The sequence below is a fragment of the Microcaecilia unicolor genome, chromosome 12, assembly GCF_901765095.1.
Source record: "Microcaecilia unicolor chromosome 12, aMicUni1.1, whole genome shotgun sequence".
NCBI classification, from domain to species: domain Eukaryota; kingdom Metazoa; phylum Chordata; class Amphibia; order Gymnophiona; family Siphonopidae; genus Microcaecilia; species Microcaecilia unicolor.
This window is the reverse complement of record NC_044042.1, coordinates 16,941,813-16,963,905: the sequence shown is the minus strand read 5'-3', so window position 1 is coordinate 16,963,905 and position 22,093 is coordinate 16,941,813. Positions and strand designations below refer to the sequence as shown.

Sequence of the window (22,093 nt, the reverse complement as noted above, 5' to 3'; positions counted from 1 at the left end):
AGGCGTAGGGAGCATTCTTCCTTCCCCGGAAAAATTGTCTACCTGATGAGGAAGAAGCAGAAGGCGCCCGGCAGGAGAGATTGTCCATAGCGGTTTTCCGCTGGGTGATCTGATGAACCACCTGCTTGACTTTCTCGCCAAAACTATTACCCCCCCCCCCCCGGCAAGGAACATCCACAATCCGCTGCTGGACTCGATTGTCCAGGTCAGAGGCACACAGCCATAAGAGTCTGCGCATCACTGTACCTTGGGCAGCAGTCCTGGATGCAACATCAAAAGAATCGTAAGCACCCCTGGACAGGAATTTACGACATGCCTTCTGCTGCCTGACCACCTCCTGAAAAGGCTTGGCCTGCTCCGGAGGGAGCTTATCCACCAAGTTCCTCAAGTGAATGCTTGTGTAGAGCTGGTAGGATTGAATTTTGGCCATGAGCATAGAGGACTGATAGACCTTTCTCTCAAAAGAGTCCAGGGTTCTACATTCTCTTCCCAGGGGCGCCGAGGCAAAGTCTCTAGAACTCCTGGCTCTCTTGAGAGTGGAATCCACAACCATAGAGTCGTGAGGTAACTGCGACTTCATCAGCTCAGGTTCTCTGTGAATCCGATATTGGGACTCAGCTTTCTTGGGACTGGTGGAATTACTTAGTAGTTTTATCCAGTTCCGCATAAGTGTCTCCTTGAGCACATTATGCAAAGGAACGGTGGTCGGTGGATGACTCCTTAGGTGGCAAAGGATAGTCAAGGAGCTTGAGCATCTCAGTCCTGGGCTCATCCTCAGATACCACAGGGAAGGGAATAGCCACAGACATTTCCTGGACAAATGAAGAGAAAGAAAGACTCTCTGGGGGAGAAAGCTTTCTTTCTGGTGAAGGAGTAGGATCAGAGGGAAGACCACAAGACTCCTCAGAAGAGAAATACCTGAGATCCTCCCCTTCATCCCACGAGGCATCCTCATCGGTATCGGACAAGAGTTCCTTAACTGCAGTCCAAAACCGGGCCTGTCTCGACGCCGAGGAACCATGTCCTCGATGGTGATTTCGAGAAGTCGACTCTCATGCTGGCGACAATGGAGCTCCCTCCAGGTATGTCGACGGGGAGTCGACCTGGGTGGCAGCCGACACTGATGCCGCAAGTGGCACCAGTGTCGAAGACCTCACCACAGGCATAGAGCCAGCTGCCGCTTCCATCAGCGGTACAGAGGGCGCAAGCACCCCCAGTACCGGAGCAGACTGACACAGCAACCCCTCCAGAATAACTGGAAGAATGGCTCGGATGCGCTCTTCTAGAGTCACTGTCGAAGGCTGCGGGGTCAGTGCAAGAGCCGGCGTCAGAATCTGTGGAGGTCGAGGAGGCGGTACTGGGCTGTCTGAAGACCGACGCACCGACACCTCTTGAATGGAGGGTGAGTGGTCCTCCCAGCGTTGGCGCTTCATGGGTGTCAAATCCTTCGACGCCCCGGAGCTCCTGGTACCGTGCTTGGAAGGAGACCAATGATGATGCTTCTTCGCCTTCGCTCGATGCAAGTCATCAATACTCCTCGGTACCGACGAGGAGGACGTGGAATCCACACGCCTCCTTGGGGTCGGGTCCGAAAGTGGTCGGTCCCATGGGGCCTGCACAGCAGGAGACTTTGAGGCAGGTGGAGACCCACTCAATGGCTCACTGCTCCCAGCGTGCGGTGGTCTCCGGACACCAATTACCTACGCTCCTGAGGTTAATGCCATCTCCAGTGCTGATATCGACGACGACGACCTCGGTACCGATGTCAACGCCGAAGAACCAGTCGAAGCTCCGAAAAGACGGTCTTGAAGAGCTTTTCTTGATGCTTGTGTCCGCCTTTTAAGGTGGAGACACAACTTACATGCGTCTGGGCGATGGTCGGGCGCAAGGCACTGAAGACACTACGCGTGGGGGTCGGTACCTGAGATTGACCCGTTTCACTGAGTACACTTCTTGAAGCTGCTGGGAGTCCTCGATGACATGGACAGAAAAATAGCGGCGGCGGCGAAGTCAATATTCGCGATTGTGCCAAATTAAAAGACACAAAAATGAGAAATCGCATATGCGCAGCCTATGAGGGCCGCGACAAAAATGAAAGGAAACTTAAAAGGCCAAAACTAAGAAATAAAGGACTTTTTTTTTTTTTAAAACTTTTTAAGGGAAACAGGGAAAGGAAAGAAAAACGAAGAAGCAATGACTAATAAGTTGTCAAAACAAAGGCTGTTTCTCTGGGCTGAAGAGGGAGAGAGACCGACAAGCAGCCGCTCTCCACCACGGAAAAGAAAAAAACTAAGCGGGGTCTCTCATGCGACGGGCAGGAAGACGGCCGCGCATATGAGGTGTGCACGCCCCGCACTCCAGAAGGCTCTGGGAAAACTTTGCCTATTTTTGCTGTGGAAAAATTACCGCCTCTGGGCTGCCGTGGATGTCGACCCATCAGTGAGAACAAGCAGCCTGCTTGTCCTCAGAGAAAAAAATGTTTTGTACATATTTGGGATCTTGCCGGGTATTTGTGACCTGGATTGGCCACTGTTGGAAACAGGATGCTGGGCTCGATGGATGTTTGGTCTTTCCCAGTATGGCAATACTTATGTATATGTACTTGATTGGCCAGCAGATGGAGTTTCTTTTGTTTCTTAAAGCTGTTTTCTTTTCCAGTTTAAGCTTGTGGAAAGGCAATCTGCAGTATCACTGGCCAGATACTTTCAAAGTTGGTGTCCTGGGCTCTCATTGGCCCTGGAGTTCAAATCTAGCCAGGAGGTACTGGATTTTCCCCATTCTCAGCTGGGGAGAACAGAGGAGAAACATCTCTGTCCTGAGGCCCTGTTCAAGACTTGTGAGAAGCTAATTTCCTAAAACTCCTCAGGTGCTACCCAGTTAGTAACAAGTGTTAAATAATTTTAATGGCGATCTTTGTTTTGGTTATCTGTTATTGCTTGCTGTACCTTTTCATCTGTTTTTCAAGCGTTCACTGTTCTAATGGACAATAAACCTGTTAGTTTATTGGCTCTGTTGTCCTGGACCAACTACGAATCCTGGTAGTTTGTGTATTGGGTTTGTGGGTGATTCCAGGAACTAACATGCTTATTTTCGAAAGAGAAGAGCGCCCACAAATCGGGAGATGGGCGTCCTTCTCTCAGGATCGCCCGAATCGGTATAATCAAACGCCAATTTTGGGCGTCCCCAACTTCTTCCCGTCGCGAGGACGACCAAAGTTCCCGGGGGCATGTCAGAGGTGTAGCGAAGGCGGGACTGGGGCATGCTTAACAGATGGGCGTGCTCGAGCGATAATGGAAAAAAGAAGGGTGTCCCTGATGAGAACTTGGCTGACTGGGTCCATTTTTTCTTATGACCAAGCCTCAAAAAGGTGCCCGAACTGACCAGATGACAACCGGAGGGAATCAGGGATGACCTCCCCTGACTCCCCCAGTGGTGACTAACCCCCTCCCACCCTGAAAAAAGCAACTTTAAAAACTTTTTTGCCAGCCTCAAATATCGTACTCAGGTCCATCGCAGTAGTATGCAGGTCCCTGGGGGGGGAAAGGTGTGTGTGTGTCAGCTGAGGCATAGCGAAGGCGTGGACGTCCTTCTTTCAAACATTTTGGACGTCCTGAACTGCCCCCCCCCCCCCAGGGACGGCCAACTTTCAAGGGAGTGGAGTGGAGGGGAGGAGTGGCCTAGTGGTTAGAGCACTGGTCTTGCAATCCAGAGGTGGCCAGTTCAAATCCCACTGCTGCTACTTGTGATCCAAAATCCAAATAAATAAAGGGGGTGTCAGAGGCATAGCAAAGGCATGGACATCCTTCTCACAGAAACATCCACATTTTGGGCATCCTCAACTGCCCGTCACAGGGATGGAGGCATAGCGAAGGCACCTAACACTTGGACGTCCTTCACCCATACTAAAAAAAAAAGACATCCCTGACGAGCACTTGGATGTTTTCACCTGGACTTGTATTTTTTTAAGGTTGTAGACAGCAATTTATTTAAGGTTGTAGACGGCTATTATACACGCAGCTTGTCTGCATGTATCAAGCCGTCTTTGGCATGCGCCCATCTTGTTTCGATAATACATAGTAAATGAAATGATGGCAGAAAAAGACCTGCATGGTCCATCCAGTCTGCCCTACAAGATAAACTCATATGTGCTACTTTTTGTGTATACCTTACCTTGATTTGTACGGGTTTCCCCGCCCCTTTGCCGGGACGTCCTTAGAGATGGGCGCCCTTAGAGATGGTCATCCCCGTTCGATTATGCCCCTCCACATGGGGCACAAATTCTGCTATATTAGAACGCTATTAATTGTTACTATGTACTGGAGATTGAATCAATATTCAGCTGGTGGCGGTCAGCAATTTTTAAGGCACTGACTGCTACAGACTGAATTTGACCTGGATATTCAACATTGGGCCTAATCTCTCTTATGCATATTCATTATGGAAATCCAGAAAATCTGGCCAGTTTGCAGCCCACAAGAACTGAACGTGGACAAGCCTGCACTAATTCATGCGCTAACTGCATATCTTGCTTTGCAGTGGGAAATGGGCAGGGAATGAGTGTAGATTGTGCACTGCAGTTAGTATACAGTACCTTAGGTGTCCTTATACCAAGCTGCAGGAAAAAGGACCCTTCGCAAGTGGTGGGGGCTGTTTTTCCCATGCGCCAGGGCCGTTTTTTCCACAGCCGGTAAAAGCAGAAAAAATATGGCCACTTAGTGAGATAACTCTTACTGCATGGCCATGCAGTGGGGAGCCCTTACCGCCACCCACTGAAGTGGCGATAAGGGCTCCCGTGCTAACCCAGTGGTAACCGGGCAGCACTCGGCGAGGCCCAATTACCACTGGGTTACCGCCGTGCAAAGCATTTCCATGGGTTTTCTTTTTCCCTCAGAAATGGCGTGCACTCGGGACAAGACTACCGCCGGCGGCCACATTGGGCTGGTAGTAGTCCCGGAAGAACGAGCGGTAAGCCCGCGTTGAGCTTACCGCTGCTCTGTAAAAGGGCCCCTTAGTGTGTACTGTTACTGATTCAGATAGCATGCATATGGTAGTGCATCCACGCTATCTGCAACTGCACTTAACAAGTGGTAAAAAAAATTTTCTGTGTGGTAAATGTATGTGAAGATGCCAGGAACACCTCAACAGTTACCACTCAGGCTTCGCACTTACTATAAGGTAAACAAAAACATTTATCACACTTTAGTATAAACGTTCCTCTGTATATTAAACATTATTGTTTACACAACTCAGCTTGTGTTCCCTCTACTCCAGTGTTTCCCAAACTGTGCACTGCAGCAAACTCACAGGGGTACCGTGGGACATTTGGGAGTTCACACGCCAAGTGCATCTCTCCACTGCACACCTGCTCGCACGTTGCAGGCAATGATGTAACAGCTGCCTTTGGCCTGCCCCCAAAGCCTTCTTTGTACAGCATCCCGCCTATACGGGAACAGGAATTGGCTGGACAAAGAAGGCTTTCGGAGCAGGCTGAAGGCAGCGCTTACAAATTGCTGCCGATGTCGGCAGTCTGGAGGTTTGGAGGCCTGCTCCTGCCCTGTGACCCTGGCTGCTCACTACTCAGCTGTCATGGAGGGAGGACGGGGCTGCAGGATATTATGTTGCCTCCCTCCTGTGCTCAGGTCCGGGTTCTTCTTCATCCTCCTCTCCCCAGGAGGGAGGACGGGGCTGCAGGATATTATGTTGCCTCCCTCCTGTGCTCAGGTCCGGGCTCTTCTTCATCCTCCTCTCCCCAGAAACAAGGTAAAAAAATGGATTACAAGGGTACATGGGTTGGGGGGGGGAGATGGTACATGGGGGAGAGAGGAGAAATATTGGACATGATGTGGGGCAGGGGTGGAGCCCCACATTGCCGGGTGGGAGGGGGATTGAGACCCGTGTGGCCAGAGGCAGGGGGTGCCACAAAAAATTGCTCAGACATTAAGGGTGCCACAAGCCAAAAAAGCTTGGGAACCACTGCTCTGCTCATAAGAGCACCAGATAATTTGTGAATATCTTTATCTGATTATTCTTTCTGAATTGTTTTGACACCAAACAAAAGCGTTGTTCAACAGCTAACAATTACAGAATTAAAGTAAATTTTTCTTTTACTAAAAACTATTACTAATTAAATAACTTTTCTAAATTCTTGTGATCTTTATCAAGTATTAGATACTGCATACCATCTCAAAATTAACTTTTACCTTATGCTTTTCCATAAGTGCCACCATTTCAGCAATTTTGTGTTGACATCTTATATCTGTTTCTTTCTGCATTTTCTGTGCATCATCAGCAATCACTTTCATCCTTTCAGCCTAACAGAAAGTAGAACTATTCATTCAAATTAATACATATCAGTGTAGTATTTTAGGGCTCCTTTTACAAAGCCATGCTACCGATTAGAGTGTGCTGAATGTGAAGAAGCCCATGGGATTTGAATGGGCTTAATCATTAGTGCAACTTTGTAAAAGGAGCACTTAATCAAACTATTAAAATAAAAGCTGTAACTTCAAGGTACTATGAGGTATTTCAAAATGATACAGGATGAAAAATAATATGCAGCCTTCATCTATTAAAAGTTTTACTACCCAGTCACTACTTCAGAAATTGTTGAGGTAACATTCTTCATAATCCTACTGAAATGTCAAAATTGCTTATCTATAACAGGTCAAAATTGCTTATCTATAACAGGAGTTCTTCATAGCAGAAAAAAAAAATCAAACATATAATGGTAAAATCAGCTGAAGGCACTGACATGGACTACTCTCACAGAAATTCAGAGAAAAAAATAATGAGCCAAAAAACAACAGCATGGGACATGTGGCTACTGTTTTACCTTCTGGCCTCCACAGTAAAATTAGGTGCTCATTCTCAAAGTATATAGACAAAGTTACATTAAGACATATTTTCAAAACACTTAGACTTACAAAGTTCCATATGTTACTATGCAACTTTGTAAGTCTAAGTGCTTTGAAAATCAGCCCCATAATAAACTATGGGGGCCTTTTACTAAGTAAGGCATGCGCTAAAATTGTAGGCGCGCTAAATGTTAGAGATGCCAATGCATTCGTATGGACGTCTCTAACGTTTAGCACGCCCACAATTTTAGTGCGCGTTAAAACATGAGCACGCCTTAGTAAAAGACGCCCTATGTGATTTTCTAAGTTTACTTGCTTTGAAAATGAGCCTCTTAATCCCTTGGCACATCTCAATATAAGACAAATCCAATGTACCCTATGGGGGCAATATTCACACAGCTATCTCCCGCTGAATATAGGGCATTTAACTGGCCAGGTGCCGATCCTGGCCGGTTAAATGCTTTTGAATATTGGGGGGTATGTTTTCAGTGGATTCAAGCCACTTGGAGAAGATGGCTTCCCTGGTTACCTTAATATTTGTACTATCCAGTTAATGGTACTTGTCACTGCTGTATCCACTGCCTGGATACTGGTTCTGAATATCTGGATTTTTCATGGCAGCTACAGCTGGTGTTTGAAAAAAAAAATGTGGACCACAGCAGCTAAATATCAACCTGTTCATTACTGGCTAGAGATTGTGTCGTGGTAAAACAGTGCACATCTCAGTATAAGAGAAATCCAATGTACCCTATGGGGCCAATATTCACATAGCTATCTCCTGCTGAATATTGCTGGATATGGGGCATTTAACTGGTCAGGTGCTGATCCTGGCCTGTTAAATGCTTTTGATCAGGGGCTAATCTAGCCAGCGACAGTCAACGTTTAAAAAAACACTGACTATTGTGGCTGAATATCTACCTCTTATAGTTTACTAGTAAAAAAGGCCCGTTTCTGACACAAATAAAACGGGCGCTAGCAAGGTTTTCCTCGGAGTGTGTATGTTTGGGAGAGTGTATGTGAGAGTGACTGTGTGAGAGAGAGAGAGTGAAAGTGTGAGTGTGTGTGTGAGAGAGAGAGTGAGTCTGGGTGTGAGTGTGTCTGTGAGAGTGTGTGTGTGAGAATGAGAGTGTGTGCAAGTGCATATGTGAGACACAGTGTGAGAGAGAGTGTGTGTGTGTGCGAGAGAGTGTGTGTGAGACACAGATTCTCTGTGAGAGTGAGTGTATGAGACCAAGCGAGTGTGTGAGTGACTGTGTGACACATAGAGAGTGAATGTGATACAGTGTGAGACAGAGTGTGTGAGAGTGAGAGTCAGAAAGACATTGTATGTGAGAGAGAGAGTGTGTGTGTTACAGAGATACCTCCCTTCCTGTGTCTCTCTGGTGTCAGGCCCCCCTACTCTGTCTCTGAGATTCTCGCCACTGCACCCAAGCAATTGGTGTGCTGGAGGAGGGGGGGGTTCAGGTTGGAAGAAGAGAGGTGCGGGGGGTCAGGAAGCGCTACCAGATGCGAGTGAGAGAGTGAGTGTGTGTGTGTGTGTGGGGGGGGGGGGGGGGGTTGAGGAAGCGATGCCAGAGTGAGTGAGTGTGTGGGGGGGGGAGGGCAGGGGGTTCAGGAAGCGCTGGCAGATGAGAGAGAGAGTGAGTGAGTGTGTGTGTATGGGGTTTCAGGAAGCGCTGCGAGATGAGAGAGAGTGAGTGTGTGTGTGTGTGTGGGGGGGGGGGGGGGTTCAGGAAGTGCTGCCAGATGAGAGAGAGTGTGTGTGTGTTGTGTGGGTATGTTGTCAGCTTGGAAGAAGAGGGGTGTGGGGGTTCAGGAAGTGCTGCCAGATGAGTGAGTGTGTGTGTGTGTGTGTGGGGGGGGGGGCGGTTTATCAAGCATTGCCAGATGAGTGTGAGTGTGTGTGGTTGGGGGCGTGGGTTCAGGAAGCACTGGCAGAAGAGTGAGAGTGTGTGTGTGTGTGGGGGGGGGGGGGGAGGGTTCAGGAAGCAGGGCCAAATGAGAGTGAGTAAGTGTGTGTGTGTGTGTGTGGGGGGGGGGGGGGGTTAGGAACGGCTGCCAGATAAGTGAGTGAGTATGTGTGTGTGGGGGGGGGGGGGGGGCAGGGGTTTCAGGAAGCGCAGCCAGATGAGAGAGAGTGAGTGTCTCTGTGTGTGTGTACGGGGTTTCAGGAAGCGCTGGCAGATGAGAGAGAGAGAGTGTGGGTGGGGGGAGGGGGGTTCAGGAAGCGCTGGCAGATGAGAGTGAGAAAGAGTGTGTGTGTGTTGGAGGGGTGTGTGTGGGGGTGTGTGTTGGGGGTTTCAGCTTGGAAGAAGAGGGGTGTGTGGGGGGAGGGTCTGGAAGTGCTGCGAGATGAGTGAGTGGGTGTGTGGGGGGGCGGTTTATCAAGTGTTTCCACATGAGTGTGTGTGGGGGAGGGTGGCTTCAGGAAGCACTGCCAGATGAGCAAGAGTGTGTGTGTGTGTGTGGAGGAGGGGTTCAGGAAGCGGTGCGATATGAGAGACTGAGTGTGTGTGTGTGTGTGGTGGGGGGGGGGGGGGGTTGCCACATGAGTGAGTGAGTGTGTGTGTGGGGGGCAGGGATTTCAGGAAGCGCTGCCAGATGTGAGAGAGAGAGAGAGAGAGAGAGAGAGAGAGAGTGTGTGTTGGGGGGGGGGGCGTTGAGGAAGTGTGGCCAAATGAGAGTGAGTGTGTGGGGGGGTCAGGAACCACAGGCAGATGAGTGTGTGGGGGGGGGGGCAGGGGTTTCAGGAAGCGCTGGCTGATGAGAGTGTGTGTGTGTTGGGGGGTGGTGTTGAGGAAGTGTGGCCAAATGAGAGTGAGTAAGTGTGTGTGGGGGGAGGGGGGTGAGGAAGCGCTGCCAGATGAGAGTGTGTATGTGTCGCGTTCTCGAGGGCCTTGGCATGCTGTCAGGTCCTCAAGGCAGCACTGGGAATTGTGAGCCCTTGGGCCCCTGCCGCGAAGCGGCAGAGGCAGGCAAGACCGTCTAGGAACTGGACGTCCGGAAGGACCAGACCGGAACTCTGGACTGAAAGTAGGCAACTGAACCGGCAGAACAGGAACCGCTTCACCTGTACTTAGCCACCTTTCCGCTACAGTTGAGCTCTAGCGTGCGGGCGGCCGACAGGACTTGTAGGGCAAGGCCGGAACTGAAGACCCAGAGGACCCACCTTGGGTCTAGGAAACACGAGGGAACAATACTAGACTGCACTAAGCGCTGCACGCAGCCGCTAAGCCAGACACACCAGACAGACTAGACAGACAGAGGCTTATCAGGAGCAGGGACTAGGGCAGACATGCAAGCAAGGAAGAAGGGGAGACTGGGAATACCCCCAGGGCAAACCCACTAGCTAGGTCGAGGCAGGTAACAGGATAAATCCCCCAGAAGATACACGCTAGTTAGACAGATACAGGAATCAGGATACATAAGCAGGGATCCGGATAAGCACACAGGATATACAAGCAAGGTACAAGGTAGACACACGGGACAGAAGGTAGCTAGGCAGAGCGGAAAACCGGATAACACTAGCTAGCCAAAACCAGGACTCAGGACGAACAAGCAGGAACCAGGATGTGCACACAGGATATACAAGGTTCAGGATGTGCACAGAGAATATACAAGCAGGGAGTAGGGCAGGCTGCAAACACAGATGGGGAAACCCGGACTGAGCTGCAGAGGCTACCTCCACAGCGAAGGCAGAAGGACTAGCAGCCAGGATGTGCACACAGGATATACAAGGTTCAGGATGTGCACACAAAATATACAGACAGGGAGTAGGGCATGTTGCAAACACAGATGGGGAAACCCGGACTGAGCTGCAGAGGCTACCTCCACAGCGAAGGCAGAAGGACTAGCAGCCAGGATGTGCACCCAGGATATACAAGGTTCAGGATGTGCACACAGAATATACAAGCAGGGAGTAGGTCAGGCTGCCAACACAGACGGGGAAACCAGGGCTGAACAGCAGGCTCTAAACACAGACTAAAGGCAGAAGGCTAGCAGCCAGGATGTGCACACAGGATATACAAGGTTCAGGATGTGCACACAGAATATACAAGCAGGGAGTAGGTCAGGCTGCCAACACAGACTAAAGGCAGAAGGCTAGCAGCCCACGCAGAAGGGCAAGCAGCCCACAGGTACTGTGAACCGAAGGGCACTAGCCCACACAGAAGGACAAGCAGCCCACAGGTACTAAACAGAAGGGCAAGCCTCCCACAGAAAGGCAAGAAGCCCACAGGTACTAAACAGAAGAGCAAGCCCACACAGAAGGGCAAGAAGCCCACAGGTACTAAGCAGAACGGCAAGCCCACACAGAAGAGCAAGAAGCCCACAGGTACTAAACAGAAGGGCAAGCCCACACAGAAGACCGGCTTAGAAGCAGCGCAGCAACACACTAACTAACCTGTCGGCCTCTGGGCATGACACCAGACAATGACACCATTCGAAGGCACTGACTGCAAGCACAGGCCTTCCTTATAAAGGACCTCACTGATGAGACACCACCCGCAGGACAAAGGCAGGAAGTTCCTTGCCTTCAAACAGAGGCTTGACACACAGGGGAAGTGAGCCCACAGGAAGGACAAGCAGGAGCCATCTTGGATACTGGCATAGAGGAGGCGTCAGCCATCTTGGAAGAGGCATAGCCCACACAGGTGAGGTCCAGTAAGGCAATCAGCACACAGAGCCAGAGAGAAACTAAGACAGAGACAGACACAGAGACAAGCAGAAGCCAGCACAGCCACTGACTCCCAGAAACAGGGTAAGTATGAGGGTGGTCACGGCCACAGACGTGACAGTATGTGTGTTGTATGGTTCAGTTTTGGGGGGGGGGGGGGGGGGGAGGATCCAGCTTTTAAGAAGAAGGAATGAAGCGCCTCCTCCGCGCGATGCCCCCCCTCCAGCCGCCATCCCACCCACGGCGATGCACCCGCCTGCCGCCATCCCACCCACCGTGGCCATCGCACCCACCGTTGCGTAGTTTTGCTGGCGGGGAACCCAAAATCCCGCCAGCAGAAGTCCTGTGTTGTGTGTGCTGACTTGAGTCTGACTACAGCGATCTTCGGTGTTGCTAGCCTGTGCAGGGCGGGGTTCTGTGCGTCTGACGTCCTGCACGTGCAGGACGTCAAACGCACAGAAGCCCTGCCTGCACAGGCTAGCAACCCAAAGATGACGCCGTAGTCAGCAGACAGGACTTGTGCTGGCGGGGTTTCGGGTCCCCCGCCGGCAAAGCAACGCAAAGGTGGGTGGCTTAGGAGGCGGTTGTTGCGGGGGGGGGGGGGGGTGTTGGACCTCCTTCTTTTGACCTGCAGCTTTGGGGGGGGGGGGGGGGGGGTCGGGTCTACCATTCTGTGGGCGGGGCTTCTACTTTTAGAGCTTTGGTGCGCGGGGGGAGAGGGGGGGGTGTTGGATGTCGGAACAGTGGTCTCTGGAGTCATTTGGACTCCGGAGCTTTGGAGGTGGTTTCCCTTTCCGCGGGTGGGTCGGCAGGGGGAGGAGTAGGGACCCTACTCCTCCTCCCCTTGCGTGGGTGCGATCCGTTTCTTTAGTTAACTTTTTTTTTCCGCCCTCGACGTCATGACGTTTGACGCGAGGGCGGGGCACGGGTCAGTGGGGTGGCTTCACCACCATGAATCCACGAACCGTTCTGGGAGTCTGAGTGACTTCAGTGACATCAGTGTCCTCAGAACGTTGAGGGTGCGTTTTATTATAGTAGATTTTCAAAAGCACTTTTCCATATAGCACCAGGCACTATGGGGGCAATTCTTTAAGTAGGACCCTCCATCTAGGCACCTCAATGAGGAGTGGTGGCAAACCTATTCTATAATGGCATCTGGGCGTAACCTAGTAATCTCACATTTACTGGCCTAGTTGCACCAGCCACAGACCTAGTGTGACTGCAGCAGGGATGTATGTAACTTACAGTAATCTATAATTTATGCATATTAGTGGGATCCCCACTCATTGACTGCCCATGCTCCACCCATATATGTTTCCCTTGCGTTTATGCAGTATGCCACTTATGCACACTGTTACAAAATAGTTAGGGTTACCATATGTCCGGTTTTACCCGGACATGTCCTCTTTAACCGGACAAACGGGCAGGCAGGCAGGCCTAGTGGTGTCCTATCCTCCACTCCACTTACTATACTGCCCTGGTGGTCTAGTGAGCTCTTTGGGGCCGGCGCCGATTCAAAATGGCCACCAAGAGTTGAAGTCTCCTGAGGCCACTTCAACTCTTGATGGCCATTTTGAATCGGCGCCAGGACCGGAGTCAGCAAGGAACAGTAAGCAGGCGCTGGGGGCAGGAAAGAGGGGGCTCTTTCCTGCCCTGAAGAGGTCACTAGACGACCAGGGCAGTATAGTAAGGTAAGAGGAGGGGAGAATAGGACACTCTTAGGGGTGTGTGATTGGGGGGGGGGTGTGAAAGGGGCAGGGCGGTATGTGACAGGGGGCAGGGTGGGGTGTGAAAGGGGGCGAGGTGGGGTGTGTGGCATGGGCAGGATGGGGTGTAGCGGGGTGGGGCATGTGTCCTCTTTTTTTTTTTGGGGGGGGGGGCAAATATGGTAACCCTAAGAATAGTGCTTAAGCACCTAGCTGGCACAATCATGGGTAAGCATACACTTAAATACGTAGGGTTCAATATTCAGTCATCAGCAGTGAACATTTTTGCTCACTGCCAACAGCGTTATTCCCTTCAAAGCCAGGACCTGGGCAAGCTCCGGCTTTGATTATCCAGTTATTTTTAAGCCAATTAAAACATACCCGCTTAAGTCAATATTCAGAACTTAAGCAGCCATGGGTTATCACATAAAAAGAGGCCAGACACTTATGCGGTCCCATTTATGCAGTAAACCTGGCCACTTAAGAGGCTAAGTGCTGACTCCGCCCGCAGCACAGCTGGCTTTGAGGTCAGTGCTAACTGCAATATTGAAGGGCACTTAGCCAGTTAAGTAAGTGTCACAGAATATTAGTGGCTAGCCCCAACCAAGCAATTTAACCAGTTAAATCACTTTGAATATTGGGCCCATAAATGTTAGTATTCCTTGTGATTAAATGCAGGCGCCTAGTTTATAGAATTGCCCTTTATATGAATAAGTGCCCTGTCAACCAATATTCAGAGGCACTATCTGCACAGAGCTGCTGAATATTCTTACAGACCACCTTGGTGCTTTTCACACAGTGCTGAGGTGGAGTCAGGGTAGAGTATGTATGTTCCATCTAACTAAGGATAGGCAGTGATACTCAGCCACTATCCATGTAGCTATGAGGATAAATTTAGGCCAGCAAAAAGGCTGTTCTAACTTAAACTGCATAGCTATCCAGACAGCAGCTGAATACTGCTGCCATCCAAACAGCTAACAGCAGTCATCTTTCTCTACATATATTCAGCACCATTTACTATCCAGATTGTGGCACTAAATATATAAGATACAGACTTAAAACGTCACAGCCAACTTTTAACAAACTCGCTGATCACGGCATTTGAATTCTGATCTGTAGGTACATATTTCCTCAAAAAGCTTCTTGTAAGACACAAAATTACAGTTCAAACTTTTAAGATACTGGCTAATTATATAAGATACATATACATAAGATATGGATAACCCATTCATTTGGGAAATAGTTCTACATGAATAAATTAGTGCTATTATGGTCAGCAAAAACGTACTTCTCCTCGAAGTTTTTCTTCTGTAAAGCTTCTCTCCTTTATTTCTTTTTGTAAGCTGTCATTAGATTTTTCAAATTGTAATCTAATATTTTCCAATTTTGTTTTCAGTTGAGTCACCTTTAAAAAAATCCAAAGCAAATTGCTATTATTATTTTTACTACAGAAGCTACCATAAGTACACTCTGAGGAATTATGTGATTACTTTATTAACGCATGCATAATCATAATAAATAACAAGGCAAGCGATCTGCAAAATCCAATGTGGAAAACAAACTAGCAGATCAATATAATATCCAAACCACTTTATTGAAGATACCGTATGTAAGACAAATGCCTGACACAGGCCATGTTTCGCCCAACAATAGGGCTGCGTCAGGGGCTATAATAAACAACAAACGTATCAAATTATAAAACATAGAGAATCATAAACAATATGTATCTCTATAAAAATATGCATAAAAACATCAATACGAATAGTAGTGTACATGTAAAACATAGACATGAATTATAAACATTGTCTCTTTTAAATTCAAAATTAATATGAATATTTAAAAACACATTAAGATAAACATATATAGAAAAACATGCAATGCAAAATATAATTTTAAAAATATATTAACACACGAATAGGCATATAAATATATATAAAATATATAAATATGTCAGAAACCTCAACATTATAAACTAAAAAAACAAATTACAAACATATATAATACATATAAATTGTATAAAATACCAGCAAAGAAAGGGTACTGGCTTGGACATAAATAGAAAAAATATATAGATTGTAAAACCATTGAGAGGCGTAAAATCAAGGACACATACCTAATCTGTATCTTCATTTTTATTTTTTTTAATCATTTTCTCTAGTCATGTATTATTTATATATTTGCTCATCATCATTACTTTTATTTTTTTAATCATTTTCTCTAGTCATGTGTTATTTATATATTTGCTCATCCTCTTTCAGCCGCTCTCATTTAATGAAGATACAGGATATTGGGCTTGATGGACCTTCAGTCTGTCCCAGTATGGCAACGCTTATATTCTTATGTTAGTACAACTTTTCTCTGATAAACCAATCATCCAAATAATTATGTACCAATACTCCTGTTTTTCACAAAGTACCACCACAACCTTGATTATTGTCCTTGGAGCTGTTGCTAACCCGAATGGAAGTGCAGAACTAAAAATGAAGATAATGTTAGTGCTCTTCTTAAATGGGAATATGCACATAAGGTTCTGTCAGATCCAGGGACATAAAGAGGCATATTTTCAAAGCACTTAGCCTCCCAAAGTTCCATAGAAACCTATGGAACTTAGCCTCCCAAAGTGCTTTGAAATATGCCTCATTAGCTCTCCTTGGTGGACCATTAATATCATTAGTCTCAAAGTTTTCATCTGGAATCTTGGAATCCCAGAGCTTTCTTCAATCTCTTGAGATCTAAGATATGGTGAAATGAGCCCTCTTTCCTGAGCATTACAAAGTAAATTGAGTATCTGCCTGTTCCCTGTTCTTTTGGAGAAACCGAAACAACTGTCCCTAATTGTAAAAGCTTTTTCAGTGTTTTCTCGGCAGGCACCTTCCACAGGGAACAATACGGGGATTCCAAGAAACTGTTAGGATTTGGTGACCGAACTTCAGGACACAGTCTTCTCAAATAACTTAGAGGACCCACTGATCTGAGATTATTTGGATGCACCTCCAGTAAAACTGGCTCAAATGGCTTCCCACTGGAGGCAGTGAAGCATGGGCCCTCCAAACCTCATTTTGCCCCCTGTGTATCCCCTGCACTTGTACCATGCTCTCACCCACCCCTGTGGCCACTCTAAAAAGGCTACCCCCAGAATGAAACTCTATTCCAATGAGAACCATTCACTCTTGCTGGACGAGTCCAGGCTTCCTTAAAGTAACTTTTAGCTGTCTGAAAGCAATTTACAGTTCTGGAGTGATCTTTTGGAAACCAAGCCACATAAAATCTGAGGGGTCCTTTCATTAAGGTGCACTGAAAAATGGGATATGCTAGTGTAGGCGGTGTTTTGGGTGCACGCAGATCCATTTTTCAGCGTGCCTATTAAAAAGCCTTTATTAAATTTTTGCTGAAAATGGACATGTGGCAAAATAAAAATTGGTGTGTGTCCATTTTGGGTCTGAGACCTTATCACCACCCATTGACTTAGCGGTAAGGTCTCACATGGTAACTGTGTGGTAATCATCTACGCGCGTGGAATGACGATTACTGCCTGGTTTCCACTGCATGCAGGAAAATAAAAATGATTTTCTGGTACACGTAAAAAATGAAATTACCGCCCAGGCCATGCAGTAGCCGGGCGGTAACTCCAAACTGACACACGTAGGATGCGCATATACACCTAGGCGACTTTGTAAAAGGGCCCATGAATGACTTGATTTTGAAAATTAGTACCTCATCCAGGAGCCTGAGGTTCTTTGCGAGGCTTACAGTGGGCAACATGACAAAATAAACTAGGAAACAATCAAAATCCTAACAAATATTCTGAGAGAAGTACTGCATGACACAAGAAAAAAATGTACAAAAAAGCAAAAATTTAGCTAAGAAATATGCTGTAGAGCACTACAAATGTTACAAAAGGTAGCAGCAAGGTTGATAAAAGGGTTGACTTGTATTGACCATGTGACGCCAATCTTGAAACAATTACTTTGGCTTCCTGTCTATTACAGGATTTGTTTTAAATTGTTGACTTTGGTTTATAAGATAGCAAAAGGTTTGACAGCGTCATACATGTCTCAGACATTGGACAGTTATCAGCCAGTACGTGTCACGATTGTGGTCGTGACCCATCTCAGACTCACCTTATTTCCGGCAGTCAGCTTCTGAGCTGGCTTCTGTCTGTTCTTCCTGAGTTAGTTCTGTCTCTGTGTGCTGGCTGCTTCCAGCATGGCTCTGATTACTCCACTATACTGCACCTGTGTGTGTTAAGCCTCTCTGTGCTTCAGTATGCTTTCTGCCTGTGTCTTGGTTTGTGTTCCTCTTGCCCTCTGGTGGCCAGAACTGGTGGCTGCCATAGACTTTCCAGACTTTCTTTCTGGTCCGGTCCAGATATTCCAGCCCTCCAGACTTGGTTTTAAGTTTGGCAGCTAGCCTCACCCGTAGCTGCCTCATGATTCCTGCAGCTGCTGATGGGTTTATTACCACCTGGAACCTTCTGAGTTTGCCTTTGCATCGTCTAAGGTCCCTGGTCTGTTGGTGCTTTGTTGCACTTCTGCCTAGTCTGGTTTCTTGTTTAGCTCCTTGACTGTTTCTAGTTATTTGTGTGTAGGTTAGCTTAGGTTTATTTGCTTACTTCCCTAGTCTTGTTTCTGGTCTGTATTCCTTGTCTAGTTATTGTTTGTCTATGTCTCTAGCTTAGTGGCTGCTCTGCACCTTTCAGTCCTGTCTCTTGTCTGTCAGTATTTGTACCCTGTTTTGGTGGCTGCTCTGCAGCTTTCAGTCCTGTCTCTTCTCTGTCAGTATTTGTACCCTGTTTCAGTGGCTGCGTGGTAGCTTTCAGTTCCTGTCCTTTAGTTTGTCCATTTCCTGCTTTGTGTAGTATTGTCTGTCTGTGAGTCCTAGCCCAGTTTCCTGCCTTGCTGCCCATGTACATTCCTTTCCCCTCTGACCCTCAGTTCCTGTTCAGCCTAGTTGGTATCCAGTGCCTGCCCTGTCTGGTAAGTCCTGCCGGCCACCTGCACCCAGGGGCTCAACTCCTGGGGAAGGGCGGTCAAGCGCAGGTGAAGTCTAGCTGTTTCTGTCAGAGTTCTGCCTCGTCTCTGGTGTGGGGTGGTTTTGCCTGCCACTGCTGCTCCACGGCAGTGGCCCAAGGGCTCACGAACCTAGTTTGTGCCTTGAAAGCCTGACAGTACGTTAATGAGATCTGGAGGGACACTCCAATTGGTTATGCTTACTTTAACGAGGTTGCATTATTTAGGCACTAAGGAATCATCCCTTTCTTTTGCTAGACCTTTACTGTTTAATAAACTGCCTTAAAGCTTGTGCGTTCATACTGCTTTGGTTTGGTTTTAAAAAGCAGCTGAAAACACACAATTTTATGCGAAGTTTTATTCTGAGAGTACTTGTAGAATTTATGGCGTATGCAGAGTCTACAAATTTTGAGTATTGTTGTTTAAATTATATATGTTTTTATTGTAACCCACCTAGTTATAAAGGAGCTAGAAATTAAAAAATAAAACAAATAAATACTATTTTGAGGCAAATTCCAGTAACATAGTTCTAAACGGCTCCAAAGAAAGACAAAGACTAAAGGGGTCCCGCATAAGAGTGGCAAGTGTTGTGCATGCATGTGGGCTCATTTTTTCAAAAGAGAATGACGATCATCTTTCGATATAAATCGGAAGATGGATGTCCTTTTCCCAGGGTCATCCAAATCAGTATAATCGAAAGCTGATTTTGGACGTCCCCAACTGCACTCTGTCGCAGGGATGGCCAAAGTTCAAGGGGGCGTGTCGGAGGCATAGCGAAGGTGGGACTTGGGCGTGCCTAACACATTGGGGATGACCTTCCGTTACTCCCCAAGTGGTCACTAACAACCTCCCACCCTCAAAAAATCATCTTTAAAGATATTGATTGCCAGCCTATATGCCAGCCTCAGATGTCATACTCAGGTCCATGACAGCAGTATGCAGCTCCCTGGAGCAATTTTAGTGGGTGAGTGCACTTCAGACTGGCGAACCCATCCCCATCCCCCCCCCCCCCCCCCCCCCACCTGTTATGCTTGTGGTGGAAACAGCGAGCCCTCCAAAACCCACCACAAATCCACTGTACAAATCTAGGTGCCCCCCTTCAGCCGTAAGGGCTATGGTAGTGGTGTACAGTTGGGGGGTAAGGTTTTTTTGGGGGGGGTTGGGGGGCTCAGCACACAAGGTAAGGGAGCTATGTACCTGGGAGCAATTTATGAAGTCCACTGCGGTGCCCCATAGGGTGTCCGGTTGGTGTCCTGGCATGTCAGGGGGACCAGTGCACTACAAATGCTGGCTCCTCCCATGACCAAATGGCTTGCATTTGGTCGTTTCTGAGATGGACATCCATCTCTAAGGACGACCAAATTTAAGGATTTGGACGTCCCTGGTGGTAATTTCGAAACAAAAGATGGACATCCATCTTGTTTCGAAAATACGGGTTTCCCTGCCCCTGGATCGGGACGTTTTGCAAGGATGTCCAAATCGAAACGTGGGCATCCCTTTCGAAAATGCCCCTCATGGTGGAACAGCTCAAGCTTCAGATGTATTCTAAGCTGGAGCTTTCTGTACAGACTCCATCTGTGACATCACCCATACTGTGAGGACTTCCTATGCTGCTTGTCCTTGGAGAAATATATTGTCAACCTATCAGTTCCATGTAACTAATTTACCTTGACATGGATGCATGGCTAAGAACACTTTTTTAAAATTAGCCATGTACAAATTTGCTCTGTAGGGGTTATAAATACCCCACTGCTGTACCCTTGATCTACTAATAGAATACCCTTTGGAACTGAAAGAAGTTTGTTGTGCTGAAAATTCCAGCCATTGTGGCATCAGCTTGAGTCAAATGAACATTAAACATACATCTCAGTGGCTAGTTATCAATACTGACACCGTTTAGAGGGCAATTTTACAGTGGGGCATCTCCTTTTAGGCTTCCTGATGCTGCACAGTGAGAGCCCATTCTATAATGGTATCTGGGCACTCATATGCCATTTCAGAACACTAGCATAGCATATCCCTGCAGGGTGCACCCAAATTAAGGCGCCTCCAGTTATAGCAGCCATAAACCTGGCATAACTGTGGGCGTCTAAATGTAGCAAAAGCACAAGTAACTTACAGCATTCTATAAGGTGTGTGTGTAAGTGGCAAAAACGCCCATGCCCCTTCCATGCTCTTCCCATGCCAGACTTCTCTGCAACGTCCCTGTAGGCCTTCTCTATGTACCTCAACATCTCCTTCAGCTCCTCCAAGTCTGCTATAGCCTCAAGAGAATAGACTTGTTCCCTTAGAGCTAGGAGCTCTTTGCATCAGGCACACCCACATATAACCTTTCACCAACTGGGAGATATGTGGCTATCAGGTCTGCTCTACACTAATGCTAGATCTCAAATCAGCATCCTCATGACCTTACTCTTCAACTCATCAAAGACTGCCAAATGCCAACTACACTTTGGGTACAAAAAGAGAGGTTTTATCCTCCTAGGTAGCATGAAGTATATCAGTGGCTAGACCTCAAGCCCTTAAAGGCTGATGGGTTTCTTTAGATTTCCTTGAGGATGCGTGGTCCTCTCTGAAGGGATGCTTGGACGAAAGGATGACAGTTGTCTCAATTTCCTTGCTCCCAGCATCCTGCACCAATAAGGGCTAATGCTGATGCTCCTCATCATTGCTCAGCACTTGGCATAAAGATCCCTTGATGGCAGAACTATTGCAGGCCCTTTTTCCTTGCACCAAAACCAGTGCCTAGTAAATGCTTTTTTAAAAGTATAACCCTCCCCACACCACCAGAATTAAGTCGCATGAGACAAGCACAGACGATCTCTAAGGGAGAGAAATCCAAGTTACTCAACTTTAGCACATGTTCTCCAAGGACAGTAGGATGCCTATTCTGATGAGTGTTGTCACCAATGGAGCCTTAGTGTGGAGATGCTCCCCAGCATTCTAAATTTTCTAGAAACTTCAAAGCAGGTTGACATGCATGTAAACATCTGCCTGCCTATCGGTGTTGCATGGGACCATGTCAATCTAATATAATAGCAGACAGAATGCAAATCCAAGGGGAGGTGGGTGAGCAGCCAGAATAAGCATTCTACTGTTCTTGGATAGCACCTGCTACAGGTGAGAAAAGTGAAGTTACTCACCTGTAGCAGGTGTTCTCCATGGACAGCAGGACAAGTATTCTCACATGTGGGTGACATCCCCTGATAAAGCCTCAGTGCAGACACTACCCGATGTTCCAAAGTCTTCTAGAAGCCTTTGGTTAGCCCACACCATGCATGTACAAATGCCTTCCCGCTTGCCTGAATTGCGCAGCACCCACAGTTAGATTAAAAAGCATAAAGAATTCAATGTCCGGTCCTCCCTCTATGGGGGCACTGAGAAGCGAGTTTTTGAACTCTTGGGGGCCCTTTTACTAAGCTGCGTTAGTGTCTACATGAGCCCAACATGCACCAAAATGGAGTTACTGCCCAGCTACCGTATGGCCCTAGCAGTAATTTCATTTCTGGCACGCATCCGATACGTGCGTCCAAAAAATAATTTTTATTTTCAGATGCGCATATCAGACGTGCACCAAATGGTATTTGACACTTGTAGGTCATTACTGCCCAGTTACCACGTGAGACTTTACCGCTAGGTCAATGGCTGGCGGTAAGGTCTCAGACCCAAAATGGACGCGCGGCAATTTTCATTTTGCCACATGTCCATTTTCAGCAAAAATTTTAAAAAGGCATTTTTTACAGGTGCATTGAAAAATTATTCTGCACACACCCAAAACACACGTCTACACTACCGCATACCATTTTTCAGTGTGTCTTTGTAAAAGGGCCCCTTGGCTCTTTTGAGAGT

The 22,093-nt window shown here is 47.5% G+C and overlaps 1 protein-coding gene across 2 annotated transcripts in view; it reads right to left on the bottom strand.

The window, feature by feature from the left end:
- Positions 1 to 22,093, bottom strand: part of LOC115481819 (synaptonemal complex protein 1-like) — a 314,023-nt gene that overhangs the window by 192,791 nt on the left and 99,139 nt on the right. For both annotated transcript variants that reach the window (XM_030221227.1, XM_030221228.1), the window contains exons 6-7: positions 14,524 to 14,640; positions 6,201 to 6,311 (exon numbers count right to left, since the gene is read on the bottom strand). In XM_030221227.1, the coding sequence (XP_030077087.1) occupies positions 6,201 to 6,311; positions 14,524 to 14,640 (228 nt within the window). The remainder of the gene's footprint in view (positions 1 to 6,200; positions 6,312 to 14,523; positions 14,641 to 22,093) is intronic.